The sequence below is a fragment of the Podarcis gaigeae genome (assembly GCF_964106915.1).
Source record: "Podarcis gaigeae genome assembly, chromosome: 8".
In the NCBI taxonomy this organism is placed as follows: Eukaryota; Metazoa; Chordata; class Lepidosauria; order Squamata; family Lacertidae; genus Podarcis; species Podarcis gaigeae.
In genome coordinates this window covers 85,037,569-85,061,844 of record NC_139684.1, presented here as the reverse complement: position 1 = coordinate 85,061,844, position 24,276 = coordinate 85,037,569, and the positions used below count along the sequence as shown (strand labels likewise).

Sequence of the window (24,276 nt, the reverse complement as noted above, 5' to 3'; positions counted from 1 at the left end):
TTCCATTTTATGCTAAGCAAGGGTTTGTCCATTTTGTCTGAACAAAATGTTCTAGATTTCCCTGCAGAGATGCTGAAGAAGGGAAGAGCAGGCTTGTTGTTTAACATTACAGTAGAATGGTCCCTGTGACTTTGTTGAGCAGGGTGCCAGCAGTAATAGGGGAACATCAGAACTGGACTACTAAATGTTGCCTTGGTTTGGTGCATTACAGTTGTCCACTGATAAAAAAAGGACGTTTTAACAGTGAGGCACACATGCACACTTAGGAATCAAGTTATTGAGATGAGCCTTAACTTGCCCTTATACCTGCTGCTGTCCTGGCTGGTGTGTCCTCCATTATCACACATTTCCACAGGCTCAGTAGAGGCAAAAGAGGCTGAATAGCAAATGACAACACCTGTAGGGTTATTCTCACTTTATAGCAGTGTTTCCCCAACTTGGGTCTCCACCTGTTTTTTGGACTACAACTCCCATCATCCCTAACAAGCAGGACCAGTGGTCAGGTTATCTCCCGCTTGGACTACTGCAATGCGCTCTACGTGGGGCTACCTTTGAAGGTGACCCGGAAACTACAACTAATCCAGAATGCGGCAGCTAGACTGGGGACTGGGAGCGGCCGCCGAGACCATATAACACCGGTCTTGAAAGACCTACATTGGCTCCCAGGACGTTTCCGAGCACAATTTAAAGTGTTGGTGCTGACCTTTAAAGCCCTAAATGGCCTCGGTCCAGTATATCTGAAGGAGCGTCTCCTCCCCCATCGTTCTGCCCGGACACTGAGGTCCAGTTCCGAGGGCCTTCTGGCAGTTCCCTCACTGCGAGAGGTCAGGTTACAGGGAACCAGGCAGAGGGCCTTCTCGGTAGTGGCGCCCGCCCTGTGCAACGCCCTCCCATCAGATGTCAAAGCGATAAACAACTACCTGACATTCAGAAGACATCTGAAGGCAGCCCTGTTCAGGGAAGTTTTTAATATGTGACATTTTAGTGTATTTTTCATCTCTGTTGGAAGCCGCCCAGAGTGGCTGGGGAAACCCAGCCAGATGGGCGGGGTACAAATAATAAATTATTATTATTATTATCCAAAAGCAGCTGGAGACCCACGTTGGGGAAACACTGCTTTATAGCCGGCCTTAGCAGGTATGGCCTGCCAGCATTAGCTGTGTGGACCATCAGAAAAGCCTGTGCTTTGGACCTGCCCTGGGCGCAACCTTCCGTGTACCAATGAGTCTCTGAGCACCCGCACTGATATCAAAAAGTTAGGACAGCCCGCCTTGGGACATCCACACTGACCAGATAGTTAGCATATATGAGGCGTGGGAGACCCTCCAAATTTTGTTGACCTCCAGCTCCTAAAAGCCCCAGCCACCAGGACCAATGGGCAGGCAAGAAGGGAGCTGGAAGTCACAACAACACCTGGAAGGCCACCTCTGGTACTTATCATAGTTGGCCCAGAACTCCCTGCAGCTGGTAACAGATCCAGGAGAACCAATAGAATCCACAGGGCTGGCAGCCCATGGAGTTCCAGTGGTGATTCATAGGGACTTGTCATCCTCTTGCCTGGGCACAGTAATGGACAGGTCCCCATTCTTTCTGGTCTCTGTTGTATGCCAGCCATATGACTTTCGCTGCCTCTGCCGGGCTCGTATGCACAGGTGCCAACTACCCGGCAATCCCCAGAGCTCTAAAGTGGCCCGTTTCCAAACCCATCTGCAGAACTGGAAACCCATTTGATTCCAATTTCAGGTCTCGAGGAGAAGTCCCGGCAGACTGCAGGGACCCCCGCCACACGAAACAAAGCCACGGGCCAAGCTGGAGTGATGTACAGGGTTTATTTTTTGCAGAAGCCTGGGGAAGGGGGTTCAGTCCTCATTGGCAATGTGCTGCTGTTCGTAAGAGTCCAGGCAGAACTTGGTCCCGGCAACAAGCGAGACGGCCAGCATGGCGGTGGCGACCCAGGGTGGTTCGGTCAGATGGTTGGTGGAAGGATTGAGCCTGTAAAACGGGGGGGCAGAAGCATAGGTGAGCAGGGTGGAGCTTTGCAGAGTTAGGCCTCTTACAATGGCTTGATTGAAATGCAACTGCGAAAGGGCAGCTGGTTAAAGAATACCCAGGATGAGCTTCAATGGATTAGAGTCGGACACGACTAAACAACAAGAAATTTACATGCGAGAGTAAAAACCTTTAGTACTTGGGGTGTTCAGTTCCCATCAGACGCAGCCAACACAGCTAGTCTCTGCCTTTGAGAAACGAGAGTTCTGCAGCCCCTCCTGCCTGGGTGTGGCATGCTAGTTAGGACCGCACGGGATGATCTGGGTCGGGAGACAACTGGCCTTTTTAGCACACAGCTTATCACTCTCGACTAAACGGCCTCAGCCCAGTATACCCAGTATCTCCACCCCCATCGTTCAGCCCAGACACTGAAGTCCAGCTCTGAGGGCCTTCTGGCGGTTCCCTCACTGCAAGAAGTGAGGTTACAGGGAACCAGGCGGAGGGCCTTCTCGGTAGTGGCGCCCGCCCTGTGGAACGCCCTCCCACCAGATATCAAGGAAATAAACAACTATTTAGAAGACATCTGAAGGCAGCCCTGTTTAGGGAAGCTTTTAATATTTGATGAATCATTGTATTTTAATATTCTGCTGGAAGCTGCCCAGAGTGGCTGGGGAAACCCAGCCAGATGGGCAGGGTATTATTATTATTATTATTATTATTATTATTATTATTATGCTCCAGGCATAGCTACACCACACGCACAACAGCTGGTTTGGGTCATTCTGACTTCCCAGGGAATCATGGGAACTGTAGTCTTGGAGGGGTGGGGGAACACCCGCGAAGGAATCCAACAATTCTTAGCACCCTCCTCAAACTACAGTTCCCAAGATACTTCAGGAGCAGCCACGACAGTTAAGAGCATTGTTTTTGTTTTTTTTACTGTAAGCCTGTGGGGCAGGGGACTGTCTTATTTTAATTGGCTATATGGAAGCCAGTCTGGGTGCCTTTGGGGATAAAGATGTAGGGTGCTAATGCTAATAATAGTAATAATAACTCCCCCCCGCCCCCGAAGTTTGCTTTGTGACCAGCTGCTCAGGATTTGCACTCGAGGCTTCAGCCTGCTCACCAAGTTACGACGTTCTGGGGCAGTTTCCTCTGGTCCTGGTGTTTGCAGTAGCACTTCCTGGAACATGATTCTGCCACCTGGAATGCCGGCCAGTGGTGATGCGGGGGGGACCCGTTCGCCTCTCCGCCAGGATCTGGACCAGTCGGGGCGGAAGCTGCATCCTCGTCAATGCTGGCGGGTTTCTCCAGGGGAGGGGGCGTTTCCTGGACATACAGTGATTTTCTTTGCTTAAAACGTTTCCACATCATATTTCCTATGCTCAAAACAGCTTACTGGAAAGTCCAGTTTGGATGATGATGATTTACATTTGTATACAGTGGTACCTCGGGTTAAGTACTTAATTCGTTCCTGAGGTCCGTACTAAACCTGAAACTGTTCTTAACCTGAAGCACCACTTTAGCTAATGGGGCCTCCTGCTGCCGCTGCACGATTTCTGTTCTCATCCTGAAGCAAAGTTCTTAACCCGAGGTACGATTTCTGGGTTAGCGGAGTCTGTAACCTGAAGCGTATGTAACCTGAAGCGTATGTAACTCGAGGTACCACTGTACCACTCTGCAGATGACAGGGTGGTTTACAACATAAAAAACACAACATGAAAACAATAAATACACAAAAAGCAAGCAAACAAATCAATAAAACCCCGCTCCTAACAGGCACAGTTAAAAGGCCATAGGGTGTCAATCAGCCCAAGGCCTGGCTGAAGGAGGACGTTTTCGCCTGGCACCTAAAGATATGTAACGAAGGTGCCACGGAGAGCATTCCACACAAGTGGGGAGCCACCAGAGAAAAGGCCCTTTCTCATGTTGTCACTCTCCAGACCCTCTTGGAGAAGGGGCTCATGATGATCTCAGGGTCTAGGTAGTTTAATATCAGGGGAGGTGATCCTTGAGGTCTTGTGGTCCTGAACTGTTTAAGGCTTTAGAGGTCAAAAACAGCACTTTGAATTGGGACCGGAAACTAATGGGCAGCCAGTACAGTCGGACCAGGATCGGTGTAATATGCTCAAACTGTCTTGTCCCAGTGAGCAACCTGGCTGCTGAATTCTGCACCAGCTCATGTTTCCAAACCATCTTCAGAGGCAGCCCTACGTATAACGTATTGCAGTAATCTAACCCAGTTACAGATAGGTAGCCCTGTTGGTCTGCCATAGTCAAAACAAAAAAAATTCCTTCCAGTAGCACCTTAAAGACCAACTAAGTTAGTTCTTGGTATGAGCTTTCGTGTGCATGCACACTTCTTCAGATAGGGTATCTGAAGAAGTGTGCATGCACACGAAAGCTCATACCAAGAACTAATCTAACCCAGTGTTTCCGAACCTTTGGCCTCTAGCTGTTTTTGGACTACAACTCCCATCATGCCTAGCTAGCAAGACCCAGTGGTCAGGGATGATGGGAATTGTAGTCCATAAACAGCTGAAGACCAAAGGTTGGGAAACACTGATCTAACCTAGAGGTTACTAGAGTGTAGATGACAGAAGGCAAACTATCCCTGTGCAGATAGGGGCACAGTGGGGCCACCAGCTGAAGCTGATGGATGGTACTTTGCGTCACTGACACCACTTGAGATTCAAGCAACAGCGAAAAATTCAGAAGTGCCCCCCAAGCTACCAGGTTCTTCAGAGGAAGTGGAACCCCAGCCGTCCAGTCTATGGAACTGCCCACCAATAGAGCAGTGTTTTTCAACCACTGTTCCGTGGCACACTAGTGTGCCGCAAGATGTTGCCTGGTGTGCCGTGGGGAAAACTGAAAAATTCGAAAGATTTAAAAATAAAGTCTTTTATAATTTTTCATATTTCTGTTTACTTACTATTTCATAATAAAGTAATTATAAAATACTTTCTTTGTGTTTATTTGATTCCTATTCAAGAGAATTACTTTATATATAGTCAATATAGGCACAGAGTTAAATTTTTTAACATTTTCTAATGGTGGTGTGCCTTGTGATTTTTTTCATGAAACAAGTGTGCCTTTGCGCAAAAAAGGTTGAAAAACACTGCAATAGAGCCTCAGCCTTATCTGGATTGAGCTTCAATTTTTGGGCTCTCATCCAGGCCATTATCAAAGCAAGACAACAGACTAGCAAATCCACTGCCAAATCTGCAGGTGTAAAGTAGAGCTATGTGTCTTCCGCATATTGCTGACCACAGACTCCAAAACTGCAGATAATCCAGCTCTGTGGTTTCGTGTAGATGTTAAACAACAGAGGGGTTAAAATGGGACCCTGAAGAGCCCCACAATGAAGGCTCCATAGGGCCAAAGAGCACATCCAGTATATCTGAAGGAGCATCTCCACTCCCATCGTTCTGCCCGGACACTGAGGTCCAGCTCCGAGGGCCTTCTGGCAGTTCCCTCACTACGAGAAGTGAGGTTACAGGGAACCAGGCAGAGGGCCTTCTCGGTGGTGGCGCCCTCCCTGTGCAACGCCCTCCCACCAGATGTCAAAGAGAAGAACAACTACTAGACTTTGAGAAGACATCTGAAGGCAGCCCTGTTCAGGGAAGCTTTGAATGTTTGATGTATTACAGTATTTTAATATTTTTGGGGAAGCCGCCCAGCCAGATGGGCGGGGTATAAATAAATTATTATTATTATTATTATTATTATTATTATTATTATTATTATTATCATCATCCTCTGGAAACGACCGGCCAAGTAGGACAAGATCCACCACAAAGTGATGCCACCCACCCCCAACTCAGACAGCCACTCCAGGAGACCACGGTCGATGGCACTGAAAGCACAGGTCAGGAGCATTCCGGACCCTGAGATTTCACATCCCAAATCTGAGACCTGGTGATGTGATGGGGAAAGGCCCCTGGTGATGTCAGGCAGGCCAGCCCTGGAGATGGAGGTTAATTGGGAGAGTGGAGGAGGTCAGACCCCACCACAGAGTCTCTGTGCTATAATTTGAAGCTGGGCTGAAGCTTGCAAGCTATATGCACAGTCTTCTTAATAATTCTTCTTTATTATTGAAGACACTCCCACCCACCTGGAGATTCAAGCCCTCTGCCTGCCTCCTGCCCGAAGGGGGCCAGGAAAACCTGGAGGCGTCAGGTCAGACCTGGAGGGCTGGCAACCCTACCTGACATCATTATGAGGTCAGGTGATATCTTCAATGGGGCTCTTCTTGGTGCCAATCAGCTGGTGGGTACCAAGAAGCAGCTCCTTTGAACGTGCGCTGGCAGCAGCAATGAACACATTGCTTTCAAGGCAGCTCCTGACCCCACCGATCAGCTGACTGGCACTGTGAGAGAACCCCTCTGAAGCCCATCTGGGTCTCCAAAGCTGCTCCCTCCCAGTGCCCAACAACGGATCAGGACCTAGAGCCAGCCCCATTCTGCTAAGGCAGCCTTTCTCAACCTATGGGTCCCCAGATGTTGTTGAACTACAACTCCCATCACCCCTAGCTAGCAAGGCCAGAGGTCAGGGATGATGGGAGTTGTAGTCCAACAACATCTGGGGACTCACAGCTTGAGAACCGCTGTGCTAAGGGGTTCCCGGTCTCATCCATGCCTTTATCTGGCCCACATGCAATGTCACATGATGTTTGGTGTGGGGCAGGTGGGTGTGGTTTGAGAAAAGATGCCTCGTAGACCTAACATGGACCCCTGCCGGGCCCTGTATACCTGAAGGAGCATCTCCACCCCCAATGTTCAGCCCAGACACTGAGGTCCACCTCCGAGGGCCTTCTGGCGGTTCCCGTACTGCGAGAAGCGAGGTTACAGGGAGCCAGGCAGGGGCTGGCCCTCCCATCAGATGTCAATCAAATAAACAACTGCAGTGGTACCTCAGGTTAAGTACTTAATTCGTTCTGGAGGTCTGTTCTTAACCTGAAACTGTTCTTAACCTGAAGCACCACTTTAGCTAATGGGGCCTCCTGCTGCCGCTGCGCCACCACCACACAATTTCTGTTCTCATCCTGAAGCAAAGTTCTTAACCCGAGATACTACTTCTGGGTTAGTGGAGTCTGTAACCTGGAGCGTCTGTAACCGGAAGCGTATGTAACCCGAGGTACCACTGTATCTGACTTTTAGAAGGCATCTGAAGGCAGCCCTGTTTAGGGAAGCTTTTAATGTTTGATGTCTCGCTGTGTGTGTGTGTTTTTTTGGGGGGGGGGAGAGCCTCCCAGAGTGGCTGGGGCAACGCAGATATATCACACCCCTGGGCAGGCATCCTCAACCTTTTCGGACCCAGGACCCATTTCCAACCCAAACATGCCTCTGGGGACGCATTTCTTAACCTTTTACTGTATATATGTGCACGGTGGGACATGCTTCCATTGCGACCCACCTTGGACCAGACCCACCAGTTGAAGACCAGTGCCTCAAGATACCCAAGGCCTTGGTTGTTCCAAAACCAGGTTAGAAGGGATGTAAAGAACCATAACAGATCATTAACAGCAAGAAGGAATGAAGAGAGTGGGTAGCAGCCGTCAATGAACCAAACAAAGAGCAGCCAAATCCACGAGACTCACCAACGGCTCGCCAAAATAAAACGGCCTGGCGACGTTTTCGAAAGGCGGGAAGAGGGGGACACCCTCCAGCCTCAGGGAGCTCATCCCGTAGCCTCGGGGCCACTGCTTCTGCCCCTTCCCCTTGGGCGTTTTCACTTTCGGCTGCCCTGAAGTTTTGAGTTTCTCTTTGGACTTTGCGGTGGAGGGGCCTTGTTTCCGGATCTTGGGCCTCGCCTGGGCCGCAGCCGCCACCTTCTGGTCGGGAATCAGTCTCACGGGGGCGCACCGGGCAGAGGCGGCTGGACTGGGGGCCTCCAGCACCTCCCCGGGAGAGCAAGGCCTTGGGCCTAGCAGGGACGCCGGGGGCTGGTCTTCCTTTTGGGGGAACGGAGGAACGGCCAGCGGAGAATGGCCGCCCCGGACAGCATTACAGGCCGGTGGCTTCGCTGGGCCCGTTTCCTTGGCGACCCCTTCCAGGCCCTGCAGCCTTCTACGCAACCTCTGGGCAGCCTCGTCAGCCTCCCCGGCTGCCTCGTGCTCCGCCAAGAGAGCCACAACGGGCTGAGGGGAGCCCATTGCCTCGGCCCCTTTCTCGCCAGGGCTGGGTGGGTCGGCGCAGTCCTTGCCCCCGTCTTCAGCTCCCGCCGCGGCCTCATCCAGAGACACCTGGCCGTCGTCGTGCACAAACCAATCGCACTTGGGGTCACTCCCCAGGAAGGCGACGACCTGGGACACGGCCGTTCCAAACTTGGGCAGCTTCCGGCCCTGACCTTTGCGGCGCTGGGGGTACGGAGTGGGCGGCCGGGGCCTTTGCCACTCCGGCCGCTTGGTGTTGCCGGTAGACAGCTCCTCAAAAAAGGTGACCACCTGCTGGCTGGGGGCGTGGGGGGCAGCGGGCTCTTTGGGGGTGACCTTCTTGAAGTGCTCCAGGAACAGCTGGCTGAGCGAGGAGAAGTCCTCCGGGTTGCTCCTCTCCAGCCCTTTGAAGGATGGCAGCTTCTTGCCCGCCGCGGTGAGGTGGTGCAGGGCTTTCGGCAGCGCCGGGGCAGCACCAGTGGGCGCCTTCTTCTGGGGGCACTGCTTGAGGACGTCAGCGTAGGAGATGCCAGAGGAAATGACGCCCGCTTTCTGCTTGACCGCCTTGATGCTGGGTGGCCACTGCCCCGGCTGGATGGTCACTTTGTACAGGAAGTTGAGGCCTTTCTCCAGCAGCTCCTGCATGGTCTCCGAGTTGACCCCTTCCGCTCCCAAGGCCTCGCCCTTTGCCCCGGCCTTCGCCTCGCTCCCGGAGCCTTGGGCCTTCTCCCCGGGGCTGCCCGGTGTCTCGGAGCAATCCGCAGGCAACTGGGAGGCAAGGGCCAGGCCCCAGGAGTCTCCGTCACTGCCAGGGGCGCTGTCCCGCTGTCCGGGACACTCTTTCTCCTTCTGCCCAGATCCCCACGACAGAAGAGCCTTCTTCCCTCCAGGTGGAGCCACACAGCCAGACACAGCTGAGCGGCTGGTGCTTTTCTCATTCAGAGGCCAAGGCCCTGCCGCAGCGGCCACTGCCACATCCTCGCCCCCCCTCAGAGGTTCTGGGCCCGCTGGCTGCTTCTTGGCCGAGGGCGCTGACTCCAGCACCCTCCCCTTGTTTTCAAAGTGCTCCTTGGCGCTGGCTTTGATGTGCTGGGTCCAGCAGACCTCCATTTCCGCCACGTCCGGGGGCGCCTCAGCCGCCGGGCCCAGCTCCACCAGCTTCTCGGGCTGCAGCAGGAGGCCCCCCATGCCCCTGGCCTGGGGCACGTTCTCTGGCTTGCCCTTCCCCTTTGCCGGTGCTCGCTTGGCGCCCAAGTCCCTGGGGTCAGAGGGCAGCGCTGGGGGAGGCCTCAGAGACGCTTTCGGCCCCTTGGGGTCCTCCGGCGGGGCGGGCGCCGAGCTCGGCCTGCTCTGGAGGTCCGCCCTGCTCAGGCAAGCCAGCCCCCGCTTCTCCACCCCTGGGTCCTTGTCGCAGAGGCTGGCTTCCTTTATCCCGCCACTGGCTGTGTTCTGCGCCCACATGGAGGAGAGCTTCAGCTTCGATTTCTTGGAATGATTCTTCCCCATCTCCGCAGCAGCCCCCGCCGGCCTGTCCCCTCCCCCTGGCTCGGTGCTCAGCAGCTGACTGGTAGCTTTCTGCTCAGGGGCCTGGAGACCCGGGGGGCGGCTCCCCAATTCATGCTTAGCGCCGCTCGCACCCCGGTCTGGCTTGCTCCTGTCCGGGTTGGCCTTCTCCTCCCCGTCTTTGGCAGTCTCTGATTCTTGTGTGGCTTCTGATTGGACATTGCCCATTATATACAGTCATCCTAGGAATAATAATAAAAAAGTCCAGTGTGAGGAGGAGGAAGAGGAGGCGGCAGTGGCTAGTGGAGGTGATGCAAGGAGTGTGAGGGACACAGAGACATGTGGGCAGGTTCATAGAGGATGCCCCAATTTTGCCTCAAAGCGGCTAGCAATCTCCTTCCCTTCCTCCCCCACAACAAACAATCTGTGAGGTGAGTGGGGCTGAGAGACTTCAGAGAAGTGTGACTGGCCCAAGGTCACCCAGCAGCTGCATGTGGAGGAGCGGGGAAGCGAACCCGGTTCCCCAGATTACGAGTCCACCGCTCTGAACCACTACACCACATGACTACCCGCTGTCACGGGCCAGTTTGCCATTGCCAGCAACTGGTATTCAGAGGCGTAACAGCCCTGACAGTTGGAGGTAGAACGCGGCCATGTGACCAGTAGCCAATGGTAGCGTTCTCCTCTGCGCATTGGTCACTTCCTGTTTTAAAGCAACAACGATGCCCCAAATTACCTGGGATGAGGTGAACCACTCTCTGAGGCGGGTGGGGGACTCACAACGACAGTCGGCACCCTTAACAAACTGCAGACTATTTGAGGGGCCATTTAAAGTGGCTCAGTGCCACCACTCTGAATGCACAGCGCTGGTTCCTGTGCTTTTAACAGGGTCTCCCTTGAGAAGCCCCACTTCCTAAGTGTCTGCGCTTCAGACGGATGCTTAAAAGCAGAGGATCGGGCCAGTTAAAAGGGGCAGCTGTCAACCTGCCATGTCAGAAGATGAGAATGGCCTCCAGGCGGTTGGCTGAGAACTACATATCTTCCTAGATCTATTTCTTTTTGGGGAAGAGCCATCGCCTCTGCAGGCAGAGTCATAAAATGGTAGAGTTTGAAGGGACCACAGGGGTCAACGAGCCCAGGGGTCTTTCACCCGACGTGGGGCTCAAACCCACATCCCTGAGATTAAGAGACTCATGCCCTATCATCTGGGCTCTCCCAGAGCTACAAGAAAGCTCCAGGTTCAGATCCCAGAAGCCTCTCAAGGTTGGGCTGAGAGACACCCATTCCCCGAAATCCTGGGGTGCTGCTGCCTGCCAGTGTTGTCAGTAATAGGCTAGGCAGACCCCATGGCGTGACTTTGGCATTTACAGCTTCCTAAGTTCCTCTGCAGGGGGAACAGAATAAGGCTTAATACAAAGAAGGAAGGGGGGTGTTGCTGGGGGTTTTGGGGAGTTGGGAGCACCTAGAAGCCAAGATACCTGAGTTTTCTGCCTAGAGTGGCGGAGCCTTGGGGGAACTGTTCATATTCACGCCGCCTCCCGGTTAATTTGTAGTCTTCTCAGGTAGCGCACTGAGCCATCCCGAAAAAATCCTCTTCTCAGTGAGTTTGCTAAAATGGCCTGCTTAAGCACTGATCCTTCTTACACTAGATCCCATCTTTAGAAGCACGAGTCTTGATTGGATCCTTCCCAACTGGATCCCATTGGCTGAGTAAGAAGACAGCTATCCTTCAAGCTTTGGGTGCTACTCACTGGGTTACAAAAAACCTGCACTCCTTCCCATCTGTCCTCCCTAGAACTTGATCACCGAGTTTTTAATAAGTGCCTGTCCCGTTTGGATCACTTCTTAATGGATTAAAAAATATATAAATGCCTCTCCTCTTTGGAATTATGCTCAGTGGATCTTACTGAGTTTTTATTTATTTATTTTTAAAAGTCTCCCCTCTTCGGATCTCATTCCTTACTGGCTCCCTTTTCACTTTGATCCCTTCTCGGTGGGTTTTGCTCAGACGAATGATCCCTCCAGAAACCCTTCTCACTGTATCCAACTCACATTCTTAAATGGGCGCATTTTGCTTTACTTCCCCCCCCCCCTCTCTGCCTACTCAGTGAGTAAAAACAACAAACAGAAACACAACTCGCCCTTCGCTCTGCTCTCAGCTGGGCTCCACGTGTGCTGGTCTCCACCCAAACCCCTTTCCACGTTTGCCCCACCCTCTCAGGGCTGGCCCCGCCCCCTGCCCCTCAGGCCCCTCCTCCAAATTGCGGCCCCTCCCACTCACCGCCTGGCTTTGTGGCTGCTCCCGGACGGAGCTGGGGAAATGGAACGAGTGGGCGGAGCCGCAACGGATATAACGGACGCTCCGCCCCTTTTGTCCCCTGCGGGGGGAGGGGTTGCCAAGAATGCTGCCTCGAAGCCCCGCCCACCGATCCTATGCGTAATTGCGCGCGGGTGTTGCAAGCCCGGCTTTGCAAAATGGGTCTTGTTTTTTGTTTTTACAATAATGTTTATTGAGTTTCATACAAATATAACACATACTCTAAAACAACTGAAACAAAAATTTAAAAAGATAAAACAAATAAAGCGAATAAAAACAGAAGATATAACAACACAAACAATACAAACTGATTAATTAATTAAACTTCCAACCTCATAAACATATTGCTTGACTTCCTCTAGTTCCTCCCATCTGAATTTCCTTGTAACTGAATGTAGCAGTTTTCCAATATCATTGTTCAAAAACAATATTCCAATTATAGTCAAATTTCTTAACTTTTCTTCACATTCTAAATCTCATTTATTTAATTAACTCCTAATTTAATCCTAGGCCTATTTGGTACTTTCAGGTAACTTCTAATTTTTAATGTTACAATATTTATTCAAATAGTCTTTAAATTTCTTCCAGTCTTCTTGATATTCCTCTTCTTTCTGGTCGCGGATTCTTCCAGTGAGGTCAGCTAGCTCCATAAAGTCCATCATCTCCATCTGCCATTCTTCCACAGTTGGTAATTCTTGTGTTTTCCACTTCTTGGCTATTAAAATTCAAGCAGCAGTTGCAGCATACAAAAATACCTTTACATCTTTCTTGGGCAATTCAAGACCTAAGGAGGATGCAAAATGGGTCTTGTTGCTGCATGGGATTGTTGCATTCTTGAGTCACAAGGTTAACCGCCAACACGCCCCCCCCCCAAGCATGCATTGGGCCGGATTTAAACAAACGGTCGATTAAAATCACCTTGCTGTACAACCAAACAAACCAAACACCTTGCTGTGATCACCAATAGTCAGCATGGATTTCTGAAAAATAAGTCATGTCAGACTAACCTGATCTCGTTTTTTGACAGAATTACAAGCCTGGTAGATGAAGGGAACGCAGTGGATGTAGCCTACCTTGATTTCAGCAAGGCATTTGACAAGGTGCCCCATGATATTCTTGTAAAGAAGCTGGTAAAATGCGGTCTTGACTATGCTACCACTCAGTGGATTTGTAACTGGCTGACTGACCGAACCCAAAGGGTGCTCATCAATGGTTCCTCTTCATCCTGGAGAAGAGTGACTAGTGGGGTGCCACAGGGTTCTGTCTTGGGCCCGGTCTTATTCAACATCTTTATCAAAGACTTGGATGATGGACTCAAGAGCATCCTGATCAAATTTGCAGATGACACCAAACTGGGAGGGGTGGCTAACACCCCAGAAGACAGGATCACACTTCAAAACGACCTTGACAGATTAGAGAACTGGGCCAAAACAAACAAGATGAAGTTTAACAGGGAGAAATGTAAAATATTGCACTTGGGCAAAAAAAAATGGGAGGCACAAATACAAGATGGGTGACACCTGGCTTGAGAGCAGTACATGTGAAAAGGAGTCTTGGTTGACCACAAACCTGACATGAGCCAACAGTGTGACGCAGCAGCTAAAAAAGCCAATGCAATTCTGGGCTGCATCAATAGGAGTATAGCATCTCGATCAAGGGAAGTAATAGTGCCACTGTATTCTGCTCTAGTCAGACCTCACCTGGAGTACTGTGTCCAGTTCTGGGCACCACAGTTCAAGAAGGACACTGACAAACTGGAACGTGTCCAGAGGAGGGCAACCAAAATGGTCAAAGGCCTGGAAACGATGCCTTATGAGGAACGGCTAAGGGAGCTGGGCATGTTTAGCCTGGAGAAGAGGAGGTTAAGGGGTGATATGATAGCCATGTTCAAATATATAAAAGGATGTCACATAGAGGAGGGAGAAAGGTTGTTTTCTGCTGCTCCAGAGAAGCAGACATGGAGCAATGGATCCAAACTACAAGAAAGAAGATTCCACCTAAACATTAGGAAGAACTTCCTGACAGTAAGAGCTGTTCGACAGTGGAATTTGTTGCCAAGGAGCGTGGTGGAGTCTCCTTCTTTGGAGGTCTTTAACCAGAGGCTTGACAACCATATGTCAGGAGTGCTCTGATGGTGTTTCCTGCTTGGCAGGGGTTTGGACTCGATGGCCCTTGTGGTCTCTTCCAGCTCTATGATTCTATGATTCTATGACTTCAGTGAATTGGGTAAGTTGGCTACATTGCAATGCATTTTCTAGGTGACCCAAAGCCGGCTGAGACAGGGAACCTTTGGCACCCCAAAGACTCCAGCTCCCATCAGCCCCAGCCCAGCATCAGTATTGATCAAGCAGTCACAAAATTAAAAGACGCCTGCTTCTTGGGAGAAAAGTAATGACAAACCTAGACAGCGTCTTAAAAAGCAGAGACATCACCTTGCCAACAAAGGTCCGTATAGTTAAAGCTCTGGTTTTCCCAGTAGTGATGTAAGGAAGTGAGAGCTGGACCATAAAGAAGGCTGATTGCCAAAGAATGGATGCTTTTGAATTCTGGTGCTGGAGGAGACTCTTGAGAGTCCCATGGACTGCAAGAAGATCAAACCTCTCCATTCTGAAGGAAATCAGCCCTGAGTGCTCACTGGAAGGACAGATCCTGAAGCTGAGGCTCCAAGACTTTGGCCACCTCATGAGAAGAGAAGACTCCCTGGAAAAGACCCTGATGTTGGGAAAGATGGAGGGCACAAGGAGAAGGGGACGACAGAGGACGAGATGATGGGACAGTCTTGTCGAAGCTACCAGCATGAGTTTGACCAAACTGCAGGAGGCAGTGGAAGACAGGAGTGCCTGGCGTGCTCTGGTCCAGGGGGTCACAAAGAGTCGGACACGACTAAATGGCTAAACAACAACAACAAGTTCACAGCCACTGGAGTGCAGTGCTTTCCTGAAATCAGCTAATCAGAGGAAGGAGTCGATTATATTTGCAATCGTGGCTAAGGAGTAAAGTACCATTTTTGTTCTAGAAAAAATTCCAAAGCCCTTGAATAGGACCGGTCAAGAGTCACCAAAATAAAAGCAGCAGGTTTCTGAGTCTGCCAGAGTTCTTCACTGAGCAAGATGTTCAGTCAAGGAAAAAGCTGGCTTGGTATTGAAGCCACAACATCTGCATAGAATCACAGAATTGTAGAGTTGGTCATCTAGTCCAACCCTCTGCAATGCAGGAATCTCAGCTAAAGTTGGTGGCCATATTGCTACCTCCTGCAGGAGTTGGAGTTCCATAGCTGAACCATGAGCTGCATTGAAGAAGCCAAGCAGTGCCAGTAGGAATTGGAGTTCAAACGCTGCAGAAAATAGGATAGGAGCTGTAGTGGATTGCTCAGTGAAGACATTAAAATAGGCAACTTTCATGCTAGGATTAATTGGGGAAGGAATTGAACATAAATCTGCCGATAATATAATGTCATTCTTCAGAGAACAGCAACCAAAATGGTCAAGGGGGTGGAGCTACTCCCCATGAGGAAAATTTGCAGGGTTTGGGACCTTTCAAATAACAGGTGAGGGACGTGGGTGGCGCTGTGGGTTAAGGACAGATACTGAAGCTGAGACTCCAATACTTTGGCCACCTGAGGAGAAGAGAAGACTCCCTGGAAAAGACCCTGATGTTGGGAAAGATGGAGGGCACAAGGAGAAGGGGACGACAGAGGACGAGATGGTGGGACAGTGTTCTTGAAGCTACCAGCATGAGTTTGACCAAACTGCGGGAGGCAGTGGAAGACAGAAGGGCCTGGCGTGCTCTGGTCCAGGGGGTCACAAAGAGTTGGACACGACTAAACAACTAAACAACAACAACAAGGCAAATTAAGGCCCAGGGACCGGATCTTTCTCAATCACCTTCTAAATCCGGCCTGCGGATGGTCCGGGAATCAGCGTTTTTTTATATGCGTAGAATGTGTCCTTTTATTTAAAATGCACCTCTGGGTTATTTGTGGGGCATAGGAATTCGTTCATTATTATTTTTCAAAATATAGTCTGGCCCCCCACAAGGTCTGCTGAAAAAGTTTGCTGACCCCTGAGATTGTTGTTGTCGTTTAGTCGTGTCCGGCTCTTTGTGACCCCCTGGACCAGAGCACGCCAGGCCCTCCTGTTTCCCACTGCCTCCCGCAGTTTGGTCAGACTCATGAGATAGACGAATAGATCAGAAACGAACAACAACAAAGTTTTCTCTTTCCACTTAGGTGTGCTTTGACATCCATCCAGCCACAAAACTTTCTCTTGCACATCTCCCATTGAGGGCAAAGTGAAGCCCTTCTTAACCCCCCCCCCCCCCAGGGACAGATGATTGGGCGAATAACATTTCTTTCACATTTTCCCTTCTCTCTCTCTCTCTCTCTCTCTCTCTCTCTCTCTCTCCCCCCCCCCCCCCCCCCGCTTTTTGATCTCTTCTCCGATTATTCCAGGGCATTAGGACCAGGTGGAAACCGCTGTCTACTTCTTCCTTTCTCATCTTTGGATTCTGTTCCCCCCCCTTCCCGCCCCCACCCCCAGCTCCTGGCCTTCACCATCGGTGTAAGAGACACACAGTCTTTGCACCCAGGTTTTGGTTAGTATCAGCCTTGGACCAGGCAAATCTTAACAGCTGGAGGGAGGGAGGAGGCGAGATGGATTGGGGGGGGGGAAGGGGGGACAGTAGGCAGAGGTGGGTAGGGGAAAATAGGGGGGGGGGCGAAATTGTTAGAAACGATGCTAATTTGTCCTAGCTGGGTGAAAGATGGCTGCTAATTTGTCATCCTCTTTACGATGATAAATTGCAACCTATGCATATATATCTGGGCATGCATATGAAATTCTAATTGATGGGGGAGGGCGTGGGGGGGGGAGGAGGAGGAGGAAAGAGAGTCAGTCCCATCAACGTGAATATGCGAAGCTAACGTGCTGTAACGGCCATCGATTCACAGTGAGTCATTCTTCTGCTATATATATATAGATATTTATATATCTTTCCCCTCCCACTTTAAATATTTCGCTTTTTTTCAAATATACGATTATATGAATATGTGTATTTAGAAATCACAAGGGGGGGCATGTCGTGTGTTGCTTTAACAGCCCCCCACCTTTGCTAAGCAATGGAAGAGGTGGATGGAAAAGAGAAGAAAACATCACCCCCATTCATAAAAAAAGATCTGTATATTCTTAAAACCTTTTTGCTAGGGTAGCGGGGGGGGGGGTTGATTTTATTAATCTTTTTTAATCTCTGCTTTTTTATTTAAAAAACAACAACGGGTGCTTGGTAGCTTTAGCTGTGTTTTCCTTCTTTTAAAAAAAGGATATTCCTCCATCCATATACGTGGTGGGTTTTGGGTTTTTTTTTTCAATGAGTCTTTCGTTTTCTTCAGACGACGAAGGTGGGTCTCTCTCCTTTTTTTATGAATGGGATTCAATCCCACCGGAAAAAAAGAGGGTGGGGGGTCTATTTGTTTGTGAATCGAAGCCATTTGCATCTGGATTCATTCATAAAAAGGCAGGGTGCGGATCTAGAAGATTCATGGCGGTGGGCTTCCTTTTATCTCTTGCCTGTCAGTTTTGGGTGCGTGGGGAGGGGGGCTACAAGGGAGGGGGGCTTTTTAGCCGGCTGTGTCATAGTGGAAGGATCTGGGATTGCTTCTAGGTGTTGTTGAGAATTTTTTTGCGTTTTTTTACAGCCCTGGAGGTGTATTATAGGAGTGGCGTGGGGGGTGGGTGGGAAATGAAATTTCCCTTGTCTCTCTCTTAATTTTCCTCCTTACAGTTTGATACAAAAAAATCTATATGTCTGTTATGCATGTATTAATTTCCCTCTGTTCACCTGTTGTTTATTCAAGAAACAGGGACAAAGAACAGAGTCTAGGTCATGTGACCCTCCATTCACAAAAATCCAGCCCAGGGTTTCCATTGAGATGGGCTGAAGGAATAGGCGGCTGGGCCATAGAGACGCGTACCTTTTCCTAAGCCCTCCCGTTCCTAGCGCTGTCAGATAGGGGTAGGGGGCTGAGAAACAGGAGAGGTGGTCGGGTGTGCAGCTCTCCAGAAAAAATTGTTGACAGCCCAGAACATACATCTGGCTTGGGAGGGGTGGGGGGTGGGGAGGGCACAATTTTATTTTATTTTATTTATTATTATTCCTCCAATATATGCACCAACAACAGACTGCAGCTCTGCAATAAGGTTTGAAACTGGAAGTATGTATTTGAAATGTGAACTGTATAACCTTCCTTGCCTGATGGAGGGAGGGGGGGTGGAAATCTCTGTATATTTGTCGTAAAAGGGAATTAGCCGTTTGCATACATTTTCCTTCAAATATGTGATTATAAATGGGGGGGATTTGATTCATACAGAGGGGGCTGCAAGATGTGCGTGTTAATTCGTGGCTGCAGGGGAGGGGGAGAATAGATTAGGATTTATTTTCTACCCCCCACTAGAATAAATTTTTTGCTTACGCCATGGCCAGAGATTGATGTGTTTGCATCAAATTTATTTCATGGCATGCTGTATGTATTTGTGTGTTGGGGCGAGAGGAGAGCATATAATTTTTTTTCTCACCCTTCCCCTTTCATAATAATGGTGTCGTTTTTTCTCTAAATTTGTCCTTAATCCAACTGGACGTGTTTAGGATTTGTTTTTTTAAAAACCCCACAAAACTTTGTATGGAATATATTCACATTTCCCCCCCACCTTCCTTTTGGAAAACAAAAAAAGGGGGGCTATGAGAACATTGTGGGAAAGAAGGGGGGATGTGTTGCGCTGGAAAATGGGGAATTTGCACTGGTTTTGTGCATTTTTCATGAAAGGGGGATTGTGTATGCTTCAGGTTTTTCAAAAAAAGTCAGTTAAGAAAAATGCACAAATAAATAGACAATCCCTCTGGTTTTTTTTTCATTTCTTCCCCTTGTCACATAAAAAAACCGAGGAATACATCTCTCTACTTTGCCTCAACATCTTTGATCTTGTAATACTTAATGTCGTTTTCCATGGCAACGCATTGTGATGTCACCTGTATGTTGAAAACACTGTGTGTGTGTGTGTGTGTGTGTGTGAGAGAGAGAGAGAGAGAGAGAGAGAGAGAGAGAGGTATATATACATTATATTATATGCAGTGAGGATCTGATATTCCTGTCTTTGACTTTCGTTGCAATGACACCCCCCGAAAAAAACATTTTGGATAGAAAATATACCTTTTGCCTTATCCTGGACAGCTCTGCTACAGATTCTTAGTGATAGAAGTGGGGGAATTGGGGGGGGGGGGATTTTCCTATATGACACAGTGTGGATCCTGGATTATTTATTCCCTTCACCTTTCTTATCTTTCTCCCCCCCCCCCCCTTCGATCTACAATGCAAACCCCTCTTTTGTGCCATTAAAGGCGGAAACACGATATGGAGTGTGGAAGGGAAGAATCTCGAGGTGTTGCTTTCTCACCCGTCTATTTTTCCTGCGCCCAAATTTCCATCATTTTTGTCCCCCGCAATAAAAAGTTGGTAGGTTTTGCACCGGCAAAGGATGAGAAGGGGCTTTCTCTTGTAGTGAAGCATTTTGCAGAAGAAAAAAAAATAAGGTTTTGTGTTTCTTTCTCCCTGCAAGAAATGTTTAGAGCCATCAGGGTACCAGGATGGAAGGTTTCTCAAGTGGGTTTTGAACGCAGGTTTGGAATACGGCTTAATGGTCGGAGTCAGGTTGGGAACTGGAGGCGAATTCAGTACTGAGTCCTGGTGCCGCTGTCTAGTTTTGGGAAGAGCTTGTGTTGGCGTCAGGATTCTTGGAGGAATTCTACACAACTGACTTTGAACTGGATTCCGAGTCTGATCTTTCGCCCCAAGGGACATTCTGCCATTCCTTGTGATTGGGCCTAGGGGTGTCTTAGAATTCCTGGCCCCTTTGCCGACTGATCGGTCCCAAATTCCCAAGATTCTTTGCAGGGGAGCCATGATGGTTAAAATGGTACAGAACTGGCCCTGTGTTTGCAATGTAGACATGACCTTAGCTTTTGCAATGCTGACTCATTGCGTAACCTTGGCTGGTCCTCCCTTCGCATTTCCCTGGACTGTGCAACATTTGGTCGATCCATTGGTTGGAGGGGGAAAAAATGATTAAAATTATTTGGTTCATTATTTTAAAAATAAAATCCTGGTTTAATTGGGCCTCATAATAGTTTTTTTAAAAAAACAACAAAAAAACTGAACACATGCAGCTCGATGCAACATGGATGGCATAGGAAAAACATGGAGGGAACATAAAGCCCGTTTTCTCTGACTCACGCGAGAGGGAATGCCTGTTCTAAGATGGTGTCTGCACAGACATGGAAAGAACATGACTTATCTAAAAGCAGCACATGCCTTAAAAACAAAACAAATACCTGATCTGTTTTATTTGCATGCAGGTTCATGCAGCTTCCATTCATTGATTGCACAAGTTTAATCCATTAATCAGTAAAGGTTTGCTTCCTTCAGGCAGCAACCCTGCCTTTTCCCCACCTGTGAAATGGGTACGATGGCGAAGTGATCGCAGCCCCAGTGACGCAGGATAAAATGAGTTCCAATTTGCAGGGCACGTAAACCCTCCTTTTAAAAGCCTCTCCTCCGGCGGGGAGAAAGGTGCTTTGAAACTCGGTGTTGTCTTTTCTAAAATGCTGCCCTCCTCTCTCTCCCCCCTTTCCTTTTTAACAAGAGGTGCAGTTCGAGATTTGCATCCATGAACTTCCTTGCGGGCCTAGTTCTTCGACGACTGAAGCCCACTGGGGACTCGTCTTGTATGTGGTCAAGAAAACACCCCGTAAGCCAGCGAATGTTGTAGGGGAGCTATGGAATAAGCTAGAGATTGCTGCATGGACAGAGAGCCTTCCAATATGGCTTGACTTTTAATTTCCATCGTCTCTGACAATGGACCGTGTTGCCTGCGGCCGAGGGCAACTGCAATCCGACTCTTCATGACCCCCTGGACCAGAGCACGCCAGGCCCTCCTGTCTTCCACTGCCTCCCGCAGTTTGGTCAGATTCATGCTGGTAGCTTCAAGAACACCATCCAACCATCTCATCCTCTGTCGTCCCCTTCTCCTTGTGCCCTCCATCTTTCCCAACATCAGGGTCTTTTCCAGGGAGTCTTCTCTTCTCATGAGGTGGCCAAAGTCTTGGAGCCTCAGCTTCAGGATCTGTCCTTCCAGTGAGCACTCAGGGCTGATTTCCTTCAGAATGGAGAGGTTTGATCTCCTTGCAGTCCATGGGACTCTCAAGAGTCTCCTCCAGCACCAGAATTCAAAAGCATCCATTCTTCGGCGATCAGCAATAGACTTGTAGGGAAGTCCAGTCCCCTGCAATGCGGCCCCAACGTGGGGCTCAAACCCATGATGCTAAGGTTCAGAGTCTCCTGCTACTTGCCACAGTCACTGTGTCCTTCCAACGTCAGAGGCAGTATGCCTCTGAATCCCAGTTGCTGGGAATCATCAAATTATGGGGTTCAAAGGGACCCCACGAGTCATCTATAGTCCATCCCTCTGTAATGTAGGAATTTTAGGTAAGGCATCCCTGACAGATGGCCACCAAACCTCTGCTTAGAAACCTCCAAGGAAGGAGAGTCCACAGCCTCTTGTGGGAGTCTGTTCCACCGTCTTCACAGCTCTTATTCCCTTATTCCAGCGCCGTTTCCCGCTGCTTCCCGCTGCTATCTCGGATTGTTAGATATCCCGTAGACTGTCCCCAGGACAGGTGAGGCTGCTGATCCCTTATTTTCAAATCTGAAAGTTGACAGCTGTGGTTCCTACCCACCAGAGCAGGAGAATACAAGCTTGCTCCCTCTTCCATGTTGACAGCCTTTGAGATATTTGAAGGCAGCTATCCTGTCTCCTGTGGGACGCGGGTGGCACTGTGAGTTAAACCACAGAGCCTAGGACTTGCCGATCAGAAGGTCGGCGGTTCGAATCCCCGCGACGGGGTGAGCTCCCGTTGCTCAGTCCCTGCTCCTGTCAACCTGGCAGTTCGAAAGAACACCAAAGTAGATAAATAGGTACCACTCTGGTGGGAAGGTAAACGGCGTTTTCGTTCGCTGCTCTGGTTTGCCAGAAGCGGCTTAGTGATGCTGGCCACATGACCCGGAAGCTGTACGCCGGCTCCCTTGGCCAATAATGCGAGATGAGCGCCGCAACCCCAGAGTCGGTCACGACTGGATCTAATGGTCAGGGGTCCCTTTACCTTTACCTATCCTGTCTCCTCTCGGTCTCCTCTTTTCCAGGCTCAGCATCCCCAGCTCCTTCAACCGTTCCTCATCAGGCTTGGCTTCTAGACCCTTGATCACCTTGGTTGCCTTCCTCTGCACACGTTCACAAGTGGGAATGACGCTCTCGCACTCAGGCCTTCCTTCCAGGCTTCCCATTGGGGCATCTGGTTGGCCGCTGTGAGAACAGGACACTGGGCTATAAGGACCTCTGGCCTCATCCAGCAGGGCTCATCTTAGGTTCTTAATAATAACAATAACAATAACAAATTTTATTTATACCCAGCCCTCCCCAGCCAAGACCAGGCTCAGGGCGACTAACAACCAATAATAAAAAGTTGGTTGAAATACAACTTAAAAAACAAGATTAAAATACAACATTAAAACATTAAGATGCAGCCTCTTCACAGGAGGAGAAAGGAAAAAAGAAAGAGGGGGAGGGAATTAAGTTGATTCCAAGCCAAAGGCCAGGGTGAACAACTCTGTCTTACAGGCCCTGCGGAAAGAAATCAGATCCCGCTGGACCCTGGTCTCATGAGGCAGAGCGTTCCACCAGGCCGGGGCCAGTGTTGAAAAGGCCCTGGCTCTGGTTGAGGCTAATCTGACATCCTTAGGGCACCTCTAGGGTGTTTATGGACCTTAAGGTCCTCCGTGGGGCATACCGGGGGAGGTGGTCCCATAGGTACGAGGTACTTAAGAGTCTAATCCAATAGTAGCCAAGCTGGTGCCTTTCACATGTTGCGGGACTACAACTCCCACCATCCATCTCCGCTTTCTACGCTGCCTGGGGTCGATGGGGAATTGTCGCCGGACAATATCCGGAGGCTGGTTACCCCTGGCCTGGGAGCAGAGGCAACCCTACTCTGGAGCAGGCCCTTAAAAAGAGACCCTGCGGGATCCAGACCACAGGTCCATCTGCTGCAATCCTCCATCTGCGTTCTGTCTCCAGCATTGGGTCTTAAGAGCTACACTGGCTCAAAGCACACGGAGTCCTAGGTGGGCACTTCCGGTGTCATCAAAAACATGTGGCGCCAGAGCCAATGGCAGGGCAGCGGGGTAGCTCAGTCGGTAAGAGACTCTTAATCTCAGGGTCCTGGGTTTGAGCCCCACATTGGGCAAAGGGTTCCTGCATGACTTTTCTGAATGCCCCCCAAATGCGACATGAGGTCTAGAACCCTGCAGAAGCCATTGTGGCAAGAACATCCCACCCGCTTCTCAGCTCTGAGGTCAGGAGAACCTAAGGCGGTGGATGTGAGTGTCTGGAGGCGGTTGGAGGATGGATGGTGGCTAACAGATTGAGGTTAAATCCTGACAAGAGAGAAGTACTGTTTTTGGGGGGGGCAGGGTGGGTGTGGGGGACTCCCTGGTCCTGAATGAGATAACTGTGCCCCTGAAGGACCAGGTGTGCAGCCTGGGAGTCATTTTGGACTCATGGAGGTCAATTCTGTGTCCAGGGCAGCTGTTTACCAGCTCCACCTGGTACGCAGGATGAGACCCTACCTGCCCGCGGACTGTCTCGCCAGAGTGGTGCATGCTCTACTTATCTCCCGCTTGGACTACTGCAATGCGCTCTACGTGGGGCTACCTTTGAAGGTGACCCGAAAACTGCAATTAATCCAGAATGCGGCAGCTAGACTGGTGACTGGGAGCGGCCACCGAGACCACATAACACCGGTCCTAAAAGACCGACATTGGCTCCCAGCACGTTTCCGAGCACAATTCAAAGTGTTGGCGCTGACCTTTAAAACCCTAAACGGCCCCGGTCCAATATATCTGAAGGAGCATCTCCAGCCCCATCATTCTGCCTGGACTCTGAGGTCCAACACTGAGGGCCTTCTGGCGGTTTCCTCCCTACGAGAAGTGAGGTTACAGGGAACTAGACAGAGGGCCTTCTTGGTAGTGGCGCCCGCCCTGTGGAACACCCTCCCATCAGATGTCAAGGAAATAAGCAGCTATCCTATTTTTTAAAGACATCTGAAGGCAGCCCTGTTCAGGGAAGTTTTTAATATTTATTGCTGTCTTGTTTTTAACACTCGATTGGGAGCCGCCCAGAGTGGCTGGGGAAACTCAGCCAGATGGGCGGGA

General features: G+C 49.9%; 2 protein-coding genes and 1 long non-coding RNA gene across 7 annotated transcripts in view; 1 reads left to right on the top strand and 2 right to left on the bottom strand.

Moving 5' to 3' along the window:
* LOC310851820 overlaps positions 1–24,276 on the bottom strand; it is a 626,966-nt gene that overhangs the window by 385,112 nt on the left and 217,578 nt on the right. The window lies entirely within an intron of this gene.
* Positions 1,811–12,039, bottom strand: GGN (gametogenetin). Of its 2 annotated transcripts, none has more exons than XM_083753728.1 (4): positions 11,928–12,039; positions 7,589–9,888; positions 3,116–3,318; positions 1,811–1,992 (listed from the first exon to the last, which is right to left on the bottom strand). In XM_083753728.1, exons 2-4 carry the CDS (start codon positions 9,872–9,874, stop codon positions 1,860–1,862), a joined length of 2,622 nt encoding a protein of 873 aa, XP_083609854.1. In that variant the 5' UTR covers positions 9,875–9,888; positions 11,928–12,039; the 3' UTR covers positions 1,811–1,859. The 2 variants fall into 2 exon arrangements, with proteins under 2 accessions (XP_083609854.1, XP_083609853.1); XM_083753727.1 differs by having other exon boundaries at positions 11,125–11,944.
* The window catches only part of SPRED3 (sprouty related EVH1 domain containing 3), a 37,324-nt gene continuing 29,551 nt past the window's right edge, over positions 16,504–24,276 (top strand). Inside the window, exon 1 of one of the 4 annotated variants that reach the window (XM_083754076.1) lies at positions 16,504–16,556. The gene's annotated coding sequence lies outside the window, so the exon portion shown is untranslated. The other 3 variants (XM_083754077.1, XM_083754079.1, XM_083754078.1) reach the window with 3 other exon arrangements.